Raw genomic sequence first — 21,942 nt, 5'->3', positions numbered from 1 at the left:
TTGGGAAACTTCTTCAAAATGCCTAAATCTGTTTGGCTCTAAGTCCCACCTGCACACAACACGGGCTATTTGCAGACTAGCAGGCAGTTAGCACAAACACATAACTGTGTTCACTCTTCTGGCAAATTACAACCGCCTGGGTTAGGCTGATGATCTGGGTCATGGTGGGCCCCTGGTGGCCTTTTCTCACCTCCCGCTTACCTTTGGCAGGCAGATCCATCATGCAGAATGGGGTGCCCCGGACCATCACTTCTTGCATGATGATGGCAAAGCTATAGACATCTCCTGCAAAAGAACCTAACCTGCTGCCCTTTGGGGCTCTCAACAGTTCAGGGGCCGTCCATAGCAACTCTGAAAAGAAAGCATTGTGTAATGAATGCAGGGAGGATTAACTGACAGTGTTTGCAATGCCCTCAAGGGTTCCAAGGGTGCTGTTTCATTGACTGCTTTATATTTTTATTAGACAGACTGGCATGCTAGTGCCCCCCCCCATCCGGGGTCCAACTCTATGAATCTAAGAAATTGTGCACAGAGAAAGCATACTACTCTCCCCACTCCAGGACCATGAAGGCAGACACAGCGGAGGTGTGGGGCAGGACAGAGAAGCTCAAAGTAGAAAAACTATCTGGCACTTGCTTTCTTGCTCTCTTGAGCCTGCAAGTAGCAATTGGCAGGCTTCCAGGGAAAGGCAAGTGCACAGCCACTCTGGTTGCCATGGATTTGCTATTTGCTGAGATCTATATGTGTCTGGTAATTTGATTGTGCTGGGGCTCAGGGATTCACAAGTTGCTTTCTCCAGGTCTACTCTAAGAGGATTAGAGGATCTCCAGGCCTCCACTATTCCTCACAGAGCAAGAAGATGCAACAATTCCTTCAAGTCAGTTCTACAAATATTTATTGAGGGTCTACTATGTACTGGGCACTACACTGGGTGCAGGGATGGCACCAGAGATGAATTAGACCCTGCCTCTGCCCTTGTAGAGTTCACAGAGCAATGGGCAACACAGACATGTGAACCCCCTAACTGCAGTACATGGCAGGGCTACTTAAGTAATATATAGAGAAATACACATTGGGGTGCCTGGGTGGTTCAGTTGAGCATCTGACTCTTGGTTTCAGCTCAGATCGTGATCTCGGGGTCATGAGATCGAGCCCCCCACCCCCCACCCCCATCAGACTCCGTGCTCAGCGTGGAGTCTGCTTGAGATTCTCTCCCTCTCCCTCTGCCCCTCTCCCCACTCATGTGCGTCTCTCCATCTCATAAATAAATATATAAATTGCACATTTACACATTAGTAATATAAATGGAGTAGTCAAAAGTGGGAGGGAGCATTTTACATGGAATTATATGAAATTGCCATTTCTATGGGTAAAAATGGTTGAATATTGACAATTCCATGAGGCTCAAACAAAAAAAAAAAAAAAGGAGAGAGAGAAAACTGAGCTGATCAAATTAATCCAGGAAGGCTTCCTGGAAAAGTTAGATCTTAAAGGATCTCGTTAAAAAGGTCAAGGATGCTGTTTCCTAGAGCTGAGAGGGTAAGGGCTTTGCAGGGAGAAAGAACAGTACGTGCAAAAGAACAAGAAGTAGAAAGGAGCAAATTGCAGATGGGGGTGGTGGTAAGCAGATTAGCTTGGCTGAAGAGAAGGGCTCTGTTAAGGAATAATGAGAAATGGGGTTGATGAAGTGGGGGAGGGAGGGTGGCTAGAAGAATGAGGGCAGAAGGTGAGAGGCCCTGAGAGCCAAATGAAGGCATTTGGAGTGAATACAAAAGGCAGTAGGGGTGCAGGAGCTGGAGAGGGATTTGATGAAAGCTGTATTCGGAAGATTAATCTGGCAACCTGCACAAGCTGGATTGAAGGAGAGAGGCTGGAGTCAGGGAGACCAGTTAGGAAGTTATTACAGTAAGAGCCCAAGGCGAGGTGAAAGGGCCGTGAATGGGGTGGGGGCGGCAGCAGCAGGACAGGGAACCAGATACACAGGATGGCTATAATGGAGACGGTAGTAACAGGGCTGGGGATGGACTCAATGTGCTCCTTGGAGGGAAAAGGTTTGGAGTAAACAAGGGGTTGAAGTCCAGAAAGGAAGGCTGGAGAAAAGTCTGCTGAGAGTAGGGGTAGTGGGGGAAAAGTGCTGGCTGCCTTTTCATCTTGTTAACTTTGGGGTATTGGGAAGGGAGTCCAGGGGACAAGCTCCTGTGAAGCAGGAAGGAGGATGGAAAGGTCAGAGATTATTTTGGTGTGTGAGTGAAAGCCGGAAAGAGAAACTCACCCTGGAAATTCCTATTTTAAGCCAATCCTGATCAAAATGGTGGAATAGGGAATTTTAGCCTTACCCCCAATCACGTGGTCATCTTCCCTCCTTGTCCTCCAGGTGTCCCCAGTCTTTGTCACACACACACACACACACACACACACACACACACACACACACGCCCCACACTCTCCTGCCCCCGTGAAAGTCTCCGATATAGTCACTATAGTGGTTTTGCCTTTATGTCTTCTTGCCTGGGAGGACTTATATTTGCAAAGAACGCCCAAAGAGATTGAATGTTACTTTGGTCAAAGGAATGCACTTCTGACTGTGGGGTTTGAGGAAGACATGTTTGATATGGTTTGAAGGAGGAGGGCAGGAGGAAGAAAAATGCAGCCGTTCCTTCTGCTATCCTCTCTCCTATACATTTAAAAGCACAAGAAGGGGAAAGAGGACAGAACTCTCCAGTAAAAAGCTGGATGATTAAATACAATCATTACCAAACAGTATTTTCAAAGAGCACTTACATGTATGTTGTTAATGGCTAAAATGAGGCTTTATCTGTGCTATACTTACGTAATTGAAAGTGGACGGTAATGAATACACTTACAACCCACCCCCATTTCCGCATCCCCACTCTAGAGCCAAGTAAGAGCCACTACCTACCATTAGACTTGAACTCTTAGGAAAACTAGAAAAAATTACTTTGGCTTGTTTAGCATCTACTGATGCTAGTACTAACTCTGAGCCTGGCTGTGGTGATAAAAATCAATTGTGGAGAGCCAGTGCGGTGAAGTGCAAAAGAACAGAGAGCTGAAAGTCAAGAGACCGAGGTTCAAAATCTTAGCTTGGTCACTAGGTCGCTCACCTTACTGAAGCTCAGCTTCCCCATCTGTAAAACAGAAGTTGAGCCAGATGATCTGCAAGAGGCTTGCAGTTACAAGATTCTATTAGCCCTGTCATCTATGGAGGAAGCAGCAAGTTTCCTTATTTCCTTTTATTTCATCCATTCATTAATTCACCAAACATTTATTCTGCCAGGTAGGGTGAAAGGCACTGAGGGAGGCAAACATGTTTCTTGCCTTTGCAGAGCTTATAGGTTGAGTTGGGAGAGAAGACAGCTAATTAAACACATAATACCAACAAAGTATGGTATTTACAACAAAGTTCAAAGCCCTAAGGATCATAAAGAGGGAAACTTAGCTGAGCAGAGGGGGTCATGGAAAGTCTCTTGTTGAATCAGGGGTATTTAAGTTGAGCCCTGAAGAAGGAATAGAATCTAGCCGGACTCAGAGGAGTTTATAACAGAGTGGGAAAGGAAGAGTGTCCCAAGGAACGGGCACAGCGTGTGTGACGGTCTGGGAGTAAGAGAGAGCCTGGGGTAAATAAACAACTGGAAGGAGTTCAGCACTGCTGGAGCCCAGAGATGGAGGGGGAGTGATTAAGCACGAGAGGTCCACAAGGCCCAAACCACACAGGGCTCATAAGCCATGTAAAGGAATTTGAACTTTATCCTAAGAGCAATGGGAAGCCATTCAGTGAATTTTGGCACAGCTCTAACATGATCAGATCTGCAGTTGAGAAAACTCCCTCTGGCTGCGGTGTGTGAAGAATGGATTGAGATCCAGACTGCCATTGCAATTTGGAGAGTTTTCACTGAAACAGTGAGAAGGAGAGACAGAGCAAGACACAGACAGGGTACACACACACACACACGCACGCACGCATGCACACGCACTTCCCCCCACCCCCCATCCTTTCCCCACTCTAAGACCAGAGTTTCTTAAGTATGTGAGTTGCCAACCTGTGAATTAAGTGGAACTCTGGGAAGCTGGGCATTGTGTTTTATCTTTTGTAGATGACTCATCTTGACAGGAAGCTAAGTACTTGCCAATCTGCAGCTGCTGTCCCCAACATCCTAGCCATAATACCAGGCAACTACTCCAAGCTTTCAAATTGGAATTAGCCAAACAATAACCATAAGACTAAGTTGGCAACAAGAACAGGCCCACAGAAAGAGAGAGAGGGAGAAAATAGAGAGAGAAAGAGAGAATGGTTTTTATTGTGATTACCGGGAGCTTCACGTCCTCCAAAGCATGGATAGGCAGAGAAACGAAAATGTTATTATAAGTTGTAATTTAGCTGCATGTAGGGGCCAGTCTTCAAAAGACCTGAATTGAATTTCTGGAACTGCTGCTAAGTAGCTGTAGGACTTGGGAAAATCTTGAGCCTCACTTACCTCATCTGTAAAATGAGAGAGTTGGACTAGATGCCTCCCTAACGTTCAGTATTCTGCAAGTTTTATAAAGCACGAAGACGCTGCCCCTGGTGGCTGGGCTGTCTTGTCTATATCTACGCATGTGTTTCTCTGTGTCTTTCAGTCTTGGTTTCTCTCACGTCAGCAGTTTTAAAACTTACACTGCCAAAGATTCTTTTAGGAATATATGTTGTAATTCTGATCCGTCCCTCTGTCTGTCTTTTTTGGGTTGTCTGTTTCTCTGTGTTTTGGTGTCACTCTTTTTTCTTCAACCCTGGCAATGCTGGTTAAATTCTTTAATGCCCAAATTTCCTCTATGTATTTAACTCTATTCATTCTCTCTCCTTCTTACTCTTTCTCTTTCTTCTTTCCTCTCTTCTGTCAACTCATTTCCTCCTACTTCTCACTCACCCACTCTCAATTCCCCGCCTCAGATTTCTCCCATTTCTTTGATCTGTTATGACCCCTACAGGCATTGTTTGGTGCTGCCACTAGGGCACTTAATAGAAGACAAAAAACACCAAATGCGCTTTACAGGCCTGCCTACTTATTTACTAGAAGGACACAGTTCTGTCTGAAGCCATCCCGTGCAACCCATAGAGTATTTACTTGCTGGGATCCCCCTCGCTTTTTTCTCTCTGACAGAGACAGTGAGGGTAGGCTCTAGGGACATCCCATTCCAGAATGTGCTTTGTGGGGGTCCAGCTACCAAATTACCTTCCATTCAATCTGACAAGTATTTATTGAGCACCTACTGTGTGCCTATCGCTCAGCAAGCTCCTCCAGAGACTTCTGGGGTCTCCAAACAATGCAGCCTAATCCTGCCACAGCAGGAACTCAACATTATTGCACTGGCTTTGTTCTGAAGCCTAGGCTGTGCTGAGATTACAGCCTGCAGACTTCATTCAACTCCTTTGGCTTGGAAATGAGGCTGAATTTTCAACAAAAGTGGGGAGTTGAATCAGCCTGAGGCTTTAATTCAGTGCATATTCTCATTTGAATTTTGGAGTTACCTTGCGTGCATCAGAAGGGTATAAATACATTGCTTACCTTCTGCAGAAGGTTCCTCTTGGGAGAGTCTTAGCGTTTCCAAGATGTCATTAAAGCCGTAATCTGTCACTTTTAGTACAAAACGCCCATCTACCACACAGTTCCGAGATTTCAACCTCCCATGAGCAAACTCTCTGTGGTGTAAGTACTTCATGCCCTGCAGATGATACAAACAGGATTTATTTAGTAACTTATTTAACTATTTTGTGCTTTTAGAGCCAGTTTCTGAGCTTGTTAATGGCATGAGCTATTATAGTCCAGAATTCAGTCTCTTTTTTCTTATATGCAGGCAAAGCAAAACTTTGACAACAAGAATTACTTCCAGGTCCCTTCCAGCTCTAAAATTTTATGCTTTTGATGAAGAACTGTATCTTGTGTGTTTAGAGACTTGTATGCTATTGGGAGATTTATTAACATTTCAAACATAGGATGGATCCATACACGTATAATTTCCAAGAATTGGAAGATTCTGATTTTCTCCCAAAAAGGTCTAGCTCAACTTTCATCCACTGTTGGCAGGAATGGAAACTGGTACATCCTTTTTGGTGGGCAATTTGGCAGTAGATATCAAAATTGAAAGCATGCATACCCTGTGACCTAGGGATTCTGCTTCTCCTCTAAAGAAATGCTTGTACATCTGCACAAGGAGACATACACAAGAATGCTCAAGGCAGCGCCGCTTTATAATATTACATAATTAAAAATACAATAAATATCTGTCAAGAAGGGACTGTCCAAATTTTGGTACATCCAAACTATGGAATATTCTGCAGCAGTTAAAAATAATAAAATAGATCTGTATATACTAACATGGAATCATCTTTAAGCCATAAAGTAAGTGAAAAATAGAAAGGTGCAAAACTACATAACAGTATTTTAAAAAACAAACAAAATCTAGAATGTATGTAAACACACATGAAATGAATTGCAAGGTCAATCACCAAATTGTCAGCAGTGATTAACTCTGGGGGAGGATATGAAAGAGGGTTGAGTGAATGTCAATATTTTTCCCATATATATTTATATCTTTTGATTTTTAAATTTAATTTAATACATTATTTTTGTAATTAAAAATAGGCAATTAAAAAGAAGAAAGCTGAATACTGCTGATCTTTGCAGCTTGCTTGGCAACTTTATATGACATTCAAATGTGATCTATGAGGACTCTATCAGATGGGTTTACTCATTCACATATAAATAAAATTCATGTTCTAGTGCAATCATCTCAGAACTTTTTATGCTGAGCCTTTTTAAGTATCTGGCTCTATTTTGCACCCTGACACCCCTTTGTATTTGTATGCTTTACATCTTGTGCTCTCAGAAAGTCTGCACTCCCCGGTACTTCCAAGAAGAGTCTGCAGTGGGTGAGATTTCCCCCAGGGGTTGTCTAATGTTTGGGTTTCATTCATCATGGGCCTGAGAGGTCTGTCATTTAGAAGCTTCTCCCTTAACTCATGGGACCTTGCTTACAGGATGAGTGGAAAGAGTACTAGAATTGAAATCAGGAGATTTGGATTCTATTATCACCTCTGCCACTTCATAGTGGGCTGATAAATATTTATTGAGCACTTACTATGTATGGCAGACACTATATAACAAAGTGTACTTCATTTAGCTTCTCTGAGCCTCTGTAAAAGGAGGCTAATCATACTTATTTTATGGAGAATTGGAATGAGATAATGTCTATAAAGCTACCTTGAAAAGGGTTAGGCCACAGTATAAAGATCAAGACTGTGGTCAATATGCAAGAAGCTCAACAAGTCATTGCTTAACCAGTTCAGTCCCATAAAAATGCACATAGACACAATTTGCATATTATTACCAGGAGTTCATGGACTCCACTAAAGCCCATCCATAGACGCATCCGTGAGGCCCCTTGACTTTCAAAAGTCACTGCCTCAGAGAATGAAAGTGCTGCCTGATAGACCCTATGATCTTTTGGCTTTCTGGTCATGCTGAGTTACATATCTACATCTATGCTGTGCAAAGACCTATCACGTAGTTCTAGACTGAACCACCTTTTAGAAGGTGAAAACCAGGATCTGAGGTTAAGCAGCACCAAAAGATCTGGGAATGAATACTTTCCCACATCCAGAAAGCAGAGAAATGGGATGGAAGAAAGGGTTGCTTAAGGCAAAGAGTGCTCAATGGCAACAGAAAGTAAGGACAAATCTGGCCCTCAAATCGGGGGAAGGGGTGGGGCAAGTAAGTCCCTTTTATATCAGTACCTTATAACAGATATCGACAAAGGGACTATGAGAAGGGGTGGGGGCAGACCTTGGGAAGGAAGGTAGAAGAATGAGATCATCACAATGATCCAAGGAAAATAAAATATCCCAAAACATTTAAATTCTAATCTATGGGGAAAATCCAAGATTTCCTCAGTCTTTCCATTAACCTTGATGAGATCGAGCAGAAGTGACGATTTAAACATCCAGTCAAGTTTCACATCCTGATTTGTCAATACGTCTTCTAGGCTCCTTCTGGAACAGAATTCTGTCACAATGGCAAACATTCCTGAATCATAGAAGAAACCCAATAAAGGGTTAATATTCTCATGACGCAGGTCCTTCATCTGGAAACAGAGGGAGAGAGGAAAGTCACAACTATCCTGTCACAAGTGGGGACCAGAGTTGAGGGCACATACCCTTCTCTTCATCCTTCCTATGACTGCTTGCTGTGAAAAGCTGAATCTTGGCCAGCATGATCTCCAGTCCCTAATGTTAGTCCTGTGATTGTTATGTTATATGGCAAAAGGGAAATTATTCAGGTAGGCCTAATCTGATTACATGAGCCCTTTAAATCAGAAGAGGAGGGAAGAGAGGAAGTCAGAGAGATTCAAAGTGGGAGGACTTAACACTCTGTTGTTGGCTTTGAAGAGAGAGGAAGGAGGCTATAAGCCAAGGACTGTGGGCAGCCTCCAGAAGCAGGAAACAGCTCTCAGCTAACAGCCAGCAAGGAAATGAGGACTTCAGTCCTACAGCTGTACAGAACTAAATTCTGCTGACAATCTGACTGTGCCTAGAAGTGATTTTCCCCCAGAGACTCCAAATAAGAGCCCCGAGTGACTGACACCTTTACTTCATCCTTATGTGACACTAAGTGGAGCACGGACTTCTGATCTACAGAAAAATGAGATAATAAATGGGTGTTGTTTTAAGCCACTATGTTTGTGCTATTTTGGTATGGCGATAAAGGTTCTACTCACCAATTCCACTGTGTCTGTTGGGGGAAGGGGTTCCCCACATAACCAAACAATTTTCCAACACCAGCTGGGTGTCCTATAATGCAACTCAATTCTGACACTATCTACCTGGAGATCGCATCAGAGTCCACAGGTTAAGGGTTCAGTCCTACAAGATTGCCTCCCCCCATACACACTTCAGACACTAGTCACAAGCCCAAGTCACCTGGGCATTTACAAACCACCTATAGATTGGAGGTTCTAACACCCCTCACCTTGGGTTCAATTAATTTGTTAGAGTGGCTCACAAAACTCTTAGAAACATTGTACTTACTAGATGACCAGTTTATTATCAAAGGATATAACTCAGGAACGGCCAGATGGAAGAGACACATAGGACAAAGTATGGGGGAAAGGTGTGGAGCTTACATGCCCTCTCAGAACGCATGCCACTCTCCCCAAATCTCCACATAGTTCACCAACCTAGAAGTTATCCAAACTCTGTCCTTTTAAGTTTTTATGAAGGCTTATTACACAGACATGATTGATTAAATCATTGGTCATCCATGACTGATTCAACCTTCAGCCCCTCTCCCCTCCCCAGTAGTCAGTGGTGGGTGGGACTGAAAAGCTCCAACCTTCTAATCAAGTGATTGGTTCCCAGGCAACCAGCTCCCATCCTTAGGTATGATCCAAAAATCTCACTAACATAACAAAAGACACCTTTACCACTCTCCTCACTTAGGAAATTCCAAGGGTTTTAGGAGCTCTGTGCTAGAGATATGGATGAAGACCAAATATATATTTTTTACTATAAATCACAATATCATAGCCAGTGATAGAAAATTAATGCAATGGTCAAAGAGGGAGATTTTTAGAGAGAGATCTCTCTTGGCATATTAAGTGATCTCTCTTGGCATATTAAGTGTGGCCTTCTTCCTGATTCTTTGGGGACTCTAGAATGGAGCTTGGGGAGCCAGGAAGACTAAGGAAGTTTCATACAATGAAAGGTGGAATAGATTGTCTATTTGTGAATATTTATCTATTAAAATAAATAGCCTACATAAACATCAGGCCAAAATCTTCAAAATTTGTTTCAGAAGAAACATCTAGAATTTTGGCTACATTTTCCCTTTGCATCACTAATTTTTTCACTAATGCAAGAATCATTTAGTGTGTGCCCACAATGTCCAAGGAACTGGACCGTATGCTAGAGATGCAGAGTTAAACAAAATGAAATCACTGTCCTAAAAGAGCTCATATTACAAATAAGCTGACAGCTGTATTTTACTGTGAAATGTATTCTTACGGAAGGAAGAATGGCATGTTGGGGGAGCTCAGATATTTATTCAGCCTGAAGGATCAAAGAAGGCTTCCCTGAAGAGGTAATGTCTTGACAGTCATGAAGAACAAGTAAGAGTTGACCAGGTGAAGGTGACAGGGTGGGAGTGGCTGAGAGGGAGAGCATATTATGTTGAGGAAATTGCAACAGGTTTAGGGTGGCCAGAACAGAGTGCAGGGAAGGAAGATGAGACACAAGGCTGGAGAGATAGACAGGAACCACATCCCAGGCATCTTTGAGAACCTTGCTATGGTATTTGAAATTTATATTATGGGCATTCAATAACAGCTACCTATTATTCTTACTATTTAATAGGGGATGAGAGGGAAAAGAGCTCCATGATCACTTCCAGATTTCTACCGGTATTCCTGGGTAGATAGCAGTGCCACACACCAATATAAGGAATTCAGGGATGGTGCAGTAATGGATGTGTTGGTGTCCCACCCATATCACCTTTACTGTGCATTCCCCAGCCACTGTGAATGTTGGCTGATTACTCACAGCTGTCCCATTCTTGGGAAAATTGTCCTAGAGCCCAAACCAAATGGAAGCCAACTTACTTTAAAGGTTAGGTCCCTCCCACAGACCTTAGCCAATGACTGACAGCCTGGGGTTGGTACAAAAGTCTAACTCCCTAGCCTCAAGCTGGGACTCATGGTATAACTTGCACTCCAGCATTTCTCCCATAACATCATACTGAAGCTAGTCTCCAGCAGAGATCACATACTCGCTGAGCTATGACTTCTGCCCTGTCCTTCTTCCCTCACTCCCTTTCTCTTGGAGCATTCTCTCAACGAGTAATTTGAATAAGAAACTCCATCTCAGACTCAGCTTTTAGAGAATCTGACCCAAGACAGATGGGAAAACAAAATTTTGGTGGTGGGGAAGGCTGATTAATTCAGTTTGGGACATCTTAAGAATGAGGTGCCTGTGGGACATTAAGGTGGAACTATTTCAAAGACAGTTGGATATTCAGGGTTTGGGGCTCAGGAAAGAAGTCTGATCTGGATAAATAAACTTGGGAACTGTAAGCATGCAAAGCATGGTACATGAAATTAATGGGAGTAGATGAGATAGCCCAAAGAAAACATATGGAATAAAAAGAGAAGAGGGAAACATCAACATTAAAAAATGGAAAAGAAAGAACATCTTAAATAGACTTAGAAATAAGGCCAAGGAAGTGGAGAAAAGACTATTTAGAACAATATTAAGAACACCACAGGAAGAGTTTCAGGAAATTGAGGCAAATGCCAGAAAGAATTTCAGGAAAATGTTATAAATTCCAGAGAAGTCAGATGAAGATGAAGACAGAAAAATATCTGATGAATTTGACCAGTAATAAATTATTAATTATAGGAACTTAACCTATAAATATGTTTACACAGGTATACAAAGATATACACACATACATATTTCATGTGGAAAATAAGGGAAAGGATTAAATCACAAATTATTCTATTTTGAGCATTGGGAGTATGGTGGGACATTTATTGAGATGAAATATACTGGCTTAGAATATGAACCTACTCCAACAGGGTGATCCAAGCTGAGGTTAAATTATCCCTGGTGTGAATGGCAGCTATTGACTATTAAAGCTGCCTTTTAAGCATAAAAGCCTGCCACCCATCACAAGTCACTTAGTCCAATGCAGCTTAAATCAGGTAAGGCGAACATGGAAATTCAGCCCACACGTAGCAAAGTGGGCACTTACTATTAAGGTTTTATTGTGCCATCTCTTATGAACCAAGCAGCCAAAACTATGGGGTTCTAAACCTCTTTTGGAAGACAGAATACAAAGTGTTATGTCTGTTAGCTATTCAACACAAATCTGTTTCCTCTCTTATTGGGAAAACAACTAGTCCACATTTTACAGCCTCCCTTGGAGCTAAGTGTAGCCATATGACTGAATTTTAAGCAGTGAAATGTAAGAGGAAGTAATACATGCCATTTCTAGGTTAAGGCTTTTAAGAAGTAAATATATGCCTTTCATGTTATTTTTCACTTGTATAGATGAATGCAGATGATGCCAGGGTCCTAGGAGATGGCAGAGCCATAAAATGGTTATATCCTGGGTCCCTGAATCCCAATATTAGAAGGAAGTCACCTGCCAACAAAGAACATCTACCTTGTACTATTATTTAGATGAGAACTAAACTTCTGCTGTGTTTGAGACATTAAATATTTGGGAGTCTATTTGTTATAGAACCTAGCTTAACACTAGTAGCCCTAGCATGGAAAAAGTTCAGACCCAGGTTTTCCCTAGATCGTTACAGTCATATGTCCTCAGTTACAACCAATAGAGAAGAGCCCATATAGGAACAGGTAGATACCTACATGCTGTCATGTCCTACTGATATTTTGGACAACCCCAGGAAACAGGGAATGTTTGGAACACCTTTTTTAGCAAGAAGGTCATCTGAACATTTACTGGATAGGCATGTACTTCACCCCTTCAATAATATGCCCCTAAGTGGTTATCATCAAATGTTCAAGAGTTAAATTGTCCTGTCTCCCAAGATGTTTGTTAGTACTGCATCTGACATGAAACCTTTAAGCATACAATCACCAGAGAAACCTGCTCCTGAGTCAAGCATTAGCTTAAGTTATCTTAAAGATGCCTTTTGGTGCCTGACAATGTTTCTGGGACATTGTAACATCAGAATAATTCCTACTTGCCCTGCAGCTGCAATACTGTCCTAGTGTTAGGTATGGACCCTTATGAAAATTTAATTCTCCACATCAATGCCTGCCATTTCTATATCAGCTGTTGCTACCTATTTTGGCCATAAGATTTTCTACCTCCATGGACTAAATGGCTGCTATGTCTTCTTCCTCTATTTCATTTTGTTTTGTTTCATTGTAGAGAGCTATTGTTCAAGACCTCCTACCCTTGTATCAGTCTATTCACTCTTTACCACCCAGAGGTCAATGGTCATATAGTAGATATTAACCAGGTAATAGTGGAAGATTCCTGATGCTATGTTTCCTGCCAGTAACACTTCATTAATTTAACAAACATGTATTGAGTTCCTTACTATATGTTAGGCCCTGAGGTAAGGGTTAGCCACAAATGGTGAACAAAATATTATACTTTTGTATAATATTTTACAAATATTGTGGGGCACCTGCGTGGCTCAATAGGTTAAGTGCCTGCCTTCAGCTCAGGTCATGATCCTGGGTTTCTGGGATGGAGCCCCGCATCGGGCTCCTTGTTCAGCAGGGAGCCTGCTTCTCCTTCTCCCTCAGCCTGCTGCTCCCCCTGCTTGTGCTTGCACTCTCCCTCCCTGTCAAATAAATAAATAAAATCTTTAAAAAAAAGAAATGTAAACTTGCAACTCTGACAAGTCCTATAAAGGAGAGATACATAATCTAAGTATGTATAATTGGGGCTTTGACCAATCAGAGAGGTTGAGGGAGGGTTCCTGGTAAGTGATAATTGAGCTGGGAGCTAAAAGATAAGTGGAATTAACCAGGCAAAGAAGGGAGAGAAAAGTATTCCAGAGATTGGAATAGCATGTGAAAAGGCTCTGTGCTAGGAGCATATCACAATCCAAGGACTGAAAAAAAGCCAGTGTGGCTGATGCAGCGAGGGTAAGGGAAATATTGTGGTATGAGATAAGGCTGAAGAGGCAGGCAGGGCAGAGTCACACCATGGAGGATCTAATAGACCATTTTAAGTAGCTTTTTCTTGATATTAACAGCAATTAGAGGCACTTCTATACCATGTAGGATGTAGTAAGTCATGGCAGACTACCATTCCCGATACCACAACATTAGAAAGCCAGATAAATTGCAAAAATATCATATTTTAAAAGATGACAAAGATATGTATAAGCAAAAAAAAAAAAAAAAAAAAAAAGGACCTGAAATTAAGAGGGGCAGGAGCCCTTCTGAGATAAGCAGATTGTTGCCAGGCATTTTCTTCCCTGGGGACATTTGCTAATCCTTGGAAAAGCTGAAGATCAGGTTTAGCCTAGCAGAAGGGCTTTGCTGGGAAAAAGAGAAAATCAGCAAAATAGACCAAAACCCCCATAACATATGGACCAATATTTTTTAAACCATGAAGGCAGTAGAGAGCGACCAAACACACAAATGGAGGTAAAGGTGAACCTGAAAAACACACTAAAATTGGTAGAATTTGTGTTTTTTGTTTTTGTTTTGTGAGACTGTATTCCCCAAACTGGACATGACTTGAAGGCAGAAACTGTATCATTCATAATGTTCAGCAATCAACCAAAAAGCCTTAGATATGTGAAGAAAGAGGAAAATGTGACCTATACTCAAAAAAATAAAAGCAGTCAGTAAAAATCAACCCTGAGATGATATAGATGTTGCAGCCAACAGAAAAGAACTTTAAAGCAGATATTCCAAATATATTTGAGGACTTAAAAGACAATATATGCAAAATGAATATACAGATAGGGAATATCAGCAGAGAAACAGAAACTATAAATATGAATCAAATGGAAATTCTATAGCTAGAAAATATAAAATTCACTAGATTGGCTTAGGAAATGACAGAAAAGTCAATGAACTTGAGGAAAGAGCAATAAAAAATACACTAATCTGAACAACAGAGAGAAAAAAGATTGGGGATAAAATGAGTAGAGTCTCAGGGATCTGTGGGACAATAGCAGGCAGTCTAGCAATACAAAACTTCAGTTTCAAAAGGATACAAGAGAGAATGGAAAAGGAAAAAAATATAAGAAACGGTGGCCCCAAACTTCTTGAATTTGTTGAAAGACGTCAATTGAAATATTGAAGAAACTTCACTGAACCCCAAACAGAAGAAACACAAACAACTTAGGAACATAACACTCACACTCCTGCCATTTGAAAATCAATTTAAAGATCCAAGAAGTTCAGAACGTGAACCCCAAACAGATTAAATACAAAGAAAACTACACCTAGACACATCATAGTCAGATGCCTGAAATCTAAAGATAAACTTTTGAAGGCAGTCAGAGAATATATTAAAAAAACTCCTCATGATTAAAAAAATTTTCACAGAAAATCAGAAATAGGGACGTGTGAAAAACCCTTCAGGTAACATCAAACCCAACAGTAAAACATTAAATCATTTTCCTCTTGAGTCAAGAGCAAGGCAAAGATGTCTTTCTTCACCAATTCTACTCAATATAATGTGAGATCATCAAAACACTGATGAGAAAAATTAAAGAAAACTTAAATAAATGAAGATCTATACCACATTAATGGACTGGAAGATTCAATATTGTTAAGATGTCCATTGTCGCTAAGTTGGTTTATAAATTCATACAATTATTATCAAAAGTTCCTGAAGCCTTTGCTTAAGTAAAAGAAGCTAATTCTAGAATTTATTTAAGATTAAAATGAACGACGCTATCCAAAACAATCTTGAAAAAGAACAAGTTGGAGGAGTTTACACCACTTGACGTTAAGACTTACTCTAGAGCTATGATAAGCAGTGTGATATTGGCAGTAGAGTACATTAATGAGTTTGTGAAACATAGTAGAGTCCAAAAATATACCTACATATATATAGTCATTTGATTTTTACCAAATTGAAAAGCTAACTCAGTGGAGAAAGGAAAGCTTTTTTTAAGCAATTGCTGTAGGAACACTGGATATCTTTATGGAAAAACAGTGAACCTTGTTCACTATCTCAGTCCATACACAAAAACTAATTCAAGATGGGTCATAGTCCTAAATCTAGAATCTTGGAATAGGTAAGGATTTATGGGCAATAAAATGAAATAAAAATAAAATAAAATAATAGATTGACCTTCCTCAAAATTAAAAATTTTGCTTGTCAAGAGATACCACTAAGAAAATAAACAAGCCACAGATGGAGGAAAAATATTATAAAACATGTATCTGACCAAAGGTTTATATCCAGGATACATGAAGAATGTCTACAGTTCAAAAATTAAAAGACAAAAAATACCCCAGTTTTTTATTAAATGGCAAAAATTTGAATGGGCAATTCACAAAAGAAGATACACAAATAAATTATAAACATATGAAAAGGTGGTCAACCACTTTAGCCATCAAGAAAATGCAAATTAAAACCACAATAAGATACCATTTCACACACACCAGAAAGGCAAATATCAAAAAGATGCTTCTGAGAATTTAGAACAAATGGAACATCCATACATTTCTGATAGTAGTGTAAAATGTTATAACCAATTAGAAGAACTGTTTGGATGTTTTATATAAAGTTACACTTGTATCTGTTCTATGACTCATTTAGTCTATTCTTTTTTTTTTTAAGATTTTATTTTCTTAACTGATCTCTACACCCAACATGCGGCTCGAGTTCACAATCCTGAGACCAAGAATTGCATGCTCTACCGACTGAGCCAGCTAGGCACCCTTCAGTTAGTCCACTCTTTAAGTATTTACACAAGAGAAACGAAAATATATGTTCACAAAAAAACATTAAAACATTTATAGTTGCCTATTAAAAGATACTCAACATCACTAATTATCAGAGAAGTGCAAATCAAAACCACAGTGAGATATCATGGCACACCCCCTAGGGTGGCTACTACCAAAAAATTTTTTAAAAAATGAAAATAACAAGCACTAGCAAAGATACGGAGAAATTAAAAGCCTCATGTACTGTTGAAAGGAGTGTAATTAAATGGTGTAACCACTGTGGGAAATTGTATGATGATTCCTCAAAAAATAAAAAATAGAGCTACCATATGATACAGTAATCCCACTTCTGGGTATATACCCAATGAATTAAAAACAGAGTCTCAGAGAGATATCTGCAAACCCATATTCACAGGAGCACTATTCACAGTAGCCAAGCAGAGGAAGCAACCAAAATGTCCATCAAGAAATGAGTGAATAGCATACAATGGAATATTGATCAGCCCTAAGAAGGAAGGAAATCCAGTCACATGTTACCACAAGGATGAGCCTTGGAGACATTATGCTACATGAAATAAGTCAGTCACAAAAACACCAGTGCTGTATGATTCCACTTATATAAGTTGTCTAGAGTAGTCACATTCACAGAAACAGAAAGTAGAATGGTGTTAGTAGGAATTGGAGGGAGGGGAAAAAGAGAGTTATTGCTTAATGGAGACAGAGTTTCAGATTTGCAAGATAAAAAAGTTCTGGAGATCTGTTTACAACAAATGATTATACTTAACAGAACTGAACTGTATATTTAAAAATAGTTAAGGAGGGCACTTGTTGTGATGAGCCCTGGGTATTGTATGTAAGTGATGAATCACTAAATTCTATACCTGAAATTAAAGTTGATTCTTTGTAAAAAAAAAAAAAGTTAAAAGGCTAATTTTGTGTTTTTTCACAACTAAAAAAGATTACAGTTGCCCTATTCATTACACCAAAAAACTAGAAACTAGCCAGATGTTCATCAGCAGGAGAATGATAAACAAATTGTGATATATTTATAAAATGAAATACTACTCAGCGATTTTAAAAAATGAACTAGTGTTACATTCAAAAACGTGAATTAACCTTAAAAAGTACTATGTTGAGAGAGAAAAGCCAGACATGTAAGAGTATACATTGCATTATTTTATTTATATGAAATCTAAGAATGGAAAAAAATACTAATTTATGATGACAAAAATCAGAACAGTAGTTGCCTCTGGGCTAGGGGCAATGACTGAGAAGGGAAATGGAACTTTCTAGGATGATGGACAGATTCTATATTTTGTTTTGGGGAGTGGTTACAGAAATGTATGCAATTGTCAAAATTCATTGAATAGAACATCTAATTAAACCTCAATAAAAATCTATTTTAAAAACACAATGATACTATGTAAAATAAGCCAGTCACAAAAAAAGACAAAGGCTGTATGATTCCACTCATATGAGATAGCTAAAGTAGTCAAATTCACAGAAACAGAAAACAGAATGGTGGTTATAAGGAGTTGGAGGGGGGTGGGTAAGGGGAGTTGTTTAAGCGATACAGAATTTCAGTTTTGCAATATGAAAGAGTTGAGACAATGTGTTGCAAAAATAATGTAAATATACTTAACACTACTGAATTGTATACTTAGAAATGGTAAATTTTGTTATGTTTTTATCATAATTAAAAATAAAAATTTAAGGGGTGCCTGGGTGGCTCAGTTGGTTAAGTAAGTGTCCAACTCTTGATTTTGGCTCAGGTCATGACCTCGGGGTTGGGAGATCCAGCCCTGTGTTGGGCTCTGCACTGAGCGTGGAGCCTGCTTGGGATTCTCTCCCTCTTCTTCTGCCCCTCCACTCCCACCCCTGCTGGTGTGCTCTCTCTCTCTCTCAAAATAAAAATATATTAAAAATAAAAATTAAAAATTAAGAAAAAAACCAGTGAGGGGGTACCTGGATGGCTCAGTTGGTAGAGCATGCAACTCTTTTTTCTTTTTTTTTTATTATGTTATGTTAGTCACCATACATTACATCATTAGTTTTTGATGTAGTGTTCCATGATTCATTGTTTGCATATAACACCCAGTGTTCCATGCAGTATGTGCCCTCCTTAATACCCAACACCGGGCTAACCCATCCCCCAGCCCCCTTCCCCTCTAAAACCCTTTGTTTCTCAGAGTCCATAGTCTCTCATGGTTCATCTGCCCCTCTGATTCCTCCCTCTTCATTTTTCTCTTCCTACTATCTTTTTTTTTAACCTATAATGTATTATTTGTTTCAGAGGTACAGGTCTGTGATTAATCAGTCTTAAACAATTCACAGCAGAGCACACACTCTTGATCTCAGAGTTGTGAATTCAAGCCCCACCTTGAGCATAGAGATTACTTAATAAAAAAAATTGTTTTAAAAACCAATGAGATACCCCTATAAGCCCACTAGAATGGCTAAAACTATAAAGGCTGACAGTATCAAATATTGCTGATGATGTAGAGCAAAGGGAACTCTCATAACTTGCATGCAGGAAATTAAAATGGGAAAAGGTTTGATAGTGTCTTATAAACTTAAATGTACACTATACTTTAACATAGAAATTCCACTCCTAAGTGTTTAACCAAAAGAAATTAAAATATGTGTCCATAAAAAGACTTGCGATTAACATAACATAATAAAATAAAAATAAATAAATAGAGACTTGTAAAAAGCATATTCCTAGCAGCTTTATTCACAATAGACAGAATTGGAATGAGCCCAAATGCCCATCAACAGGAAAATACATAATTAAATTGTGCTGCATTCATAAAATTGAATACTACTTGTCAATGAAAAGAACAAGCTATTTATACACACACAATAACACAGATTAATATCAGTTGGGATGCTGTATGATACCACTTCTATGAGGTTATAGAAGAAGCAAAATTAATGTAAGATAGGAAAAACCCTGGAACAGTGTTTCCCTCTTTGTGGGAGGCACAAATTTACTGAAGAACACAAAGGAACTTTCTGGAAAGAAAGAAATGTTTCATATCAGGGGTCAGCAATCTTTTTCTGTAAAGGTACATATAATAAATATTTTATGCTTTGCAGATCATATACTGTTTCTGTTGCATAATCTTTGCTTTCCTTTTTTTGTTGTTGTTTTTACAGTCATTTAAAAATGAAAAAACATTTTTAGCTTCCGGGCTGTGAAAACCAGGCCATGGCCAGATTTGGCCCATGGGCCATAGTTTGCTGATCCCTATTCTATATCATGATAACGTCTAGACTATATGGGCATATCCCTTTATCAAAATTATAGATCTATAATATGGGCATTTCAGTGTGTATAATTGTACCTCAAAAATAGAGAGCTGCAAAATAATAACAATAGCAATAATAACCAAGTTAGAGATGAAATAATAATGGTAGAATGTTGATAAATTTTGAAGCTGGGTGATGGGCATATGGTGTTTGGTTATATTATTCTGTTTCTTTTGTATATGTTTGCTATTTTCCATAATAAAATTTTTAAAAAGAAAAGAAAGACTTCCAGGATGTAGCTGAAGCAGTATTTAGAAGGAATGTTCTAGCTTTAAGTGACTATATTAGAAAATAAGGAAGATTTCCAGTTTAAAAAATTAAAAAGAGCAACAAATTAAAAACATAGAAAGTAAGGGCGCCTGGGTGGCTCAATAAGTTAAGTGTCTGCCTTCAGCTCAGGTCATGATCCTGGGGTCCTGGGATGGAGCCCCATGTGTTGGGCACCTTGCTCAGCAGGGAGTCTGCCTTTCCCTCTCCCTCTGCCCCTCCCCCCACTCATGCTCTTGCTTGCTCTCTGTCTCTCTCAAATGAATAAATAAAAAATCCTTTTAAAAAACCACAGAAAGTAGAAAAGAAGGAAATAGTAAGAATATAAATCAATGAACTAGAAAGCACACATACACTAAAGAAAAATCAACAAAACCAAAAGTTGATCTTTGGAAAAGATTTTAAAAATCCATAGTCCTCTAGCAAAACTGATCAAGAAAAAGAAAACACAAACTATCAATATCAAGAATGAAAAAAGGGGGCATCACTAGAGATCCTAAGGCTACTTAGAAGATTGCATGAGAGGGCGCCTGGGTGGCTCAGTTGGTTGAGTGACTGCCTTCAGCTCAGGTCATGATCCTGGAGTCCCGGGATCGAGTCCCACATCAGGCTCCCTGCTCCATGGGGAGTCTGCTTCTCCCTCTGACCCTCTTCCCTCTCGTTCTTTCTATCTCTCATTCTCTCTCTCTCAAATAAATAAAAAAATCTTTAAAAAAAAAAAGAAGATTGCATGAGCTTATTAGGTACATCTTTGTGCCAGTGAGTTTCACAGCATATGTGAAATGGACAATCTTCTTTTAAGCCATAACTTACCAAAAGTGGTACAAAAGGAAGTAAAAGGTTTAAATAGTCCACTATCTATTCCAGAAATTGAACCTGTAATTTAAAATCTCCACACAAAGAAAAGAGCAATAGGAATCTATTTAAAGAGATTTAGGTAGAAAACTGACAAGATCAGATTCTATTTTGGAAAAGACCACTTTGCAAAGTGGAGAAAAGATTTGAGAGTGATAAAAGTAGATGTGGAAAGAGTAGTTGAAAGACAATTGCCAGTGGTTGTCAGGCACTAGGGAGAGGGAGGTATGAGTAAGTGGAGCACAGAGGATGTTTAGGGCGTTGAAACTATTCTGCATGTTACTATTATGATAGATACATGTCATTATACATTTCTAAAAACCCACAGAACATACAAAACCAAGAGTGAACCCTAAAGTAAACTACAGACTTAGGGTGATAATGATGTATCAATGTATGTTAATCAGCTATGACAAATGTACCACTCTGGTTCAGGATGTTGATAGTGGGGGAGGCCATGCATGTAGTTTGGGCAGTGGGCATATGGGAACTCTGTACTTCCTATTCAATTTTGTTGTGAACCTAAAATGGCTTTTAAAAAATTACCTTAAAAAAAGACAATTGCAATAGTTCCACTGGAAGTTGATGGTGGTTTGGAGCAGAATGGTAATAGTAAAAACAAAGAAAAAGAAGAACATTGAAGATTGAAGGAGCATGGAGAATCTTTGAAGTATGAGTTGTAGAAAGTGAACTAACCAACAAAGTATAATGGACCTAAAGGACAGTGGTAAAGGGCACTTTAAGAAGAGAAACATGAATTTATAATGAAAACAATATACCTTGCTGCATGACTTTCTGCTCTGATACTTGGCTATTTAAGTGCAGGCACAGAGAAAGTCAAGAGTTAGGATCGTCCAGAATTTGGATTTTGTAGATGTGTTTGACTAGAAAGTCAGAAATAAGAATGTGTTCAAATGATGGATTATGGAATCTAAATGGACACAAAACAAGGGTTTCTGGGTTGGAAGAAAGCAGAAGTCAGTAGACAGGAAGACCTGCTGTAATATACAGGCACAGGTGAAAGAAAAAGAGGATACAATCAAAGAGTATGATGTCTG

The 21,942-nt window shown here is 39.5% G+C and overlaps 1 protein-coding gene across 1 annotated transcript in view; it reads right to left on the bottom strand.

The window, feature by feature from the left end:
• The window catches only part of GUCY2F (guanylate cyclase 2F, retinal), a 93,502-nt gene that overhangs the window by 22,056 nt on the left and 49,504 nt on the right, over nucleotides 1–21,942 (bottom strand). Inside the window, exons 8-10 of the mRNA XM_028089751.1 lie at nucleotides 7,960–8,136; nucleotides 5,562–5,718; nucleotides 202–351 (exon numbers count right to left, since the gene is read on the bottom strand). Of these exons, the coding sequence (XP_027945552.1) occupies nucleotides 202–351; nucleotides 5,562–5,718; nucleotides 7,960–8,136 (484 nt within the window). The remainder of the gene's footprint in view (nucleotides 1–201; nucleotides 352–5,561; nucleotides 5,719–7,959; nucleotides 8,137–21,942) is intronic.

This window comes from Eumetopias jubatus, unplaced genomic scaffold, assembly GCF_037043125.1.
Source record: "Eumetopias jubatus isolate StellerSeaLion01/CBP00866 unplaced genomic scaffold, mEumJub1_p1.0 scaffold_11, whole genome shotgun sequence".
Taxonomy (NCBI): Eukaryota; Metazoa; Chordata; class Mammalia; order Carnivora; family Otariidae; genus Eumetopias; species Eumetopias jubatus.
The sequence above is the reverse complement of the archived record's forward strand: the minus strand, read 5'-3'. Positions and strand labels throughout refer to the sequence as shown.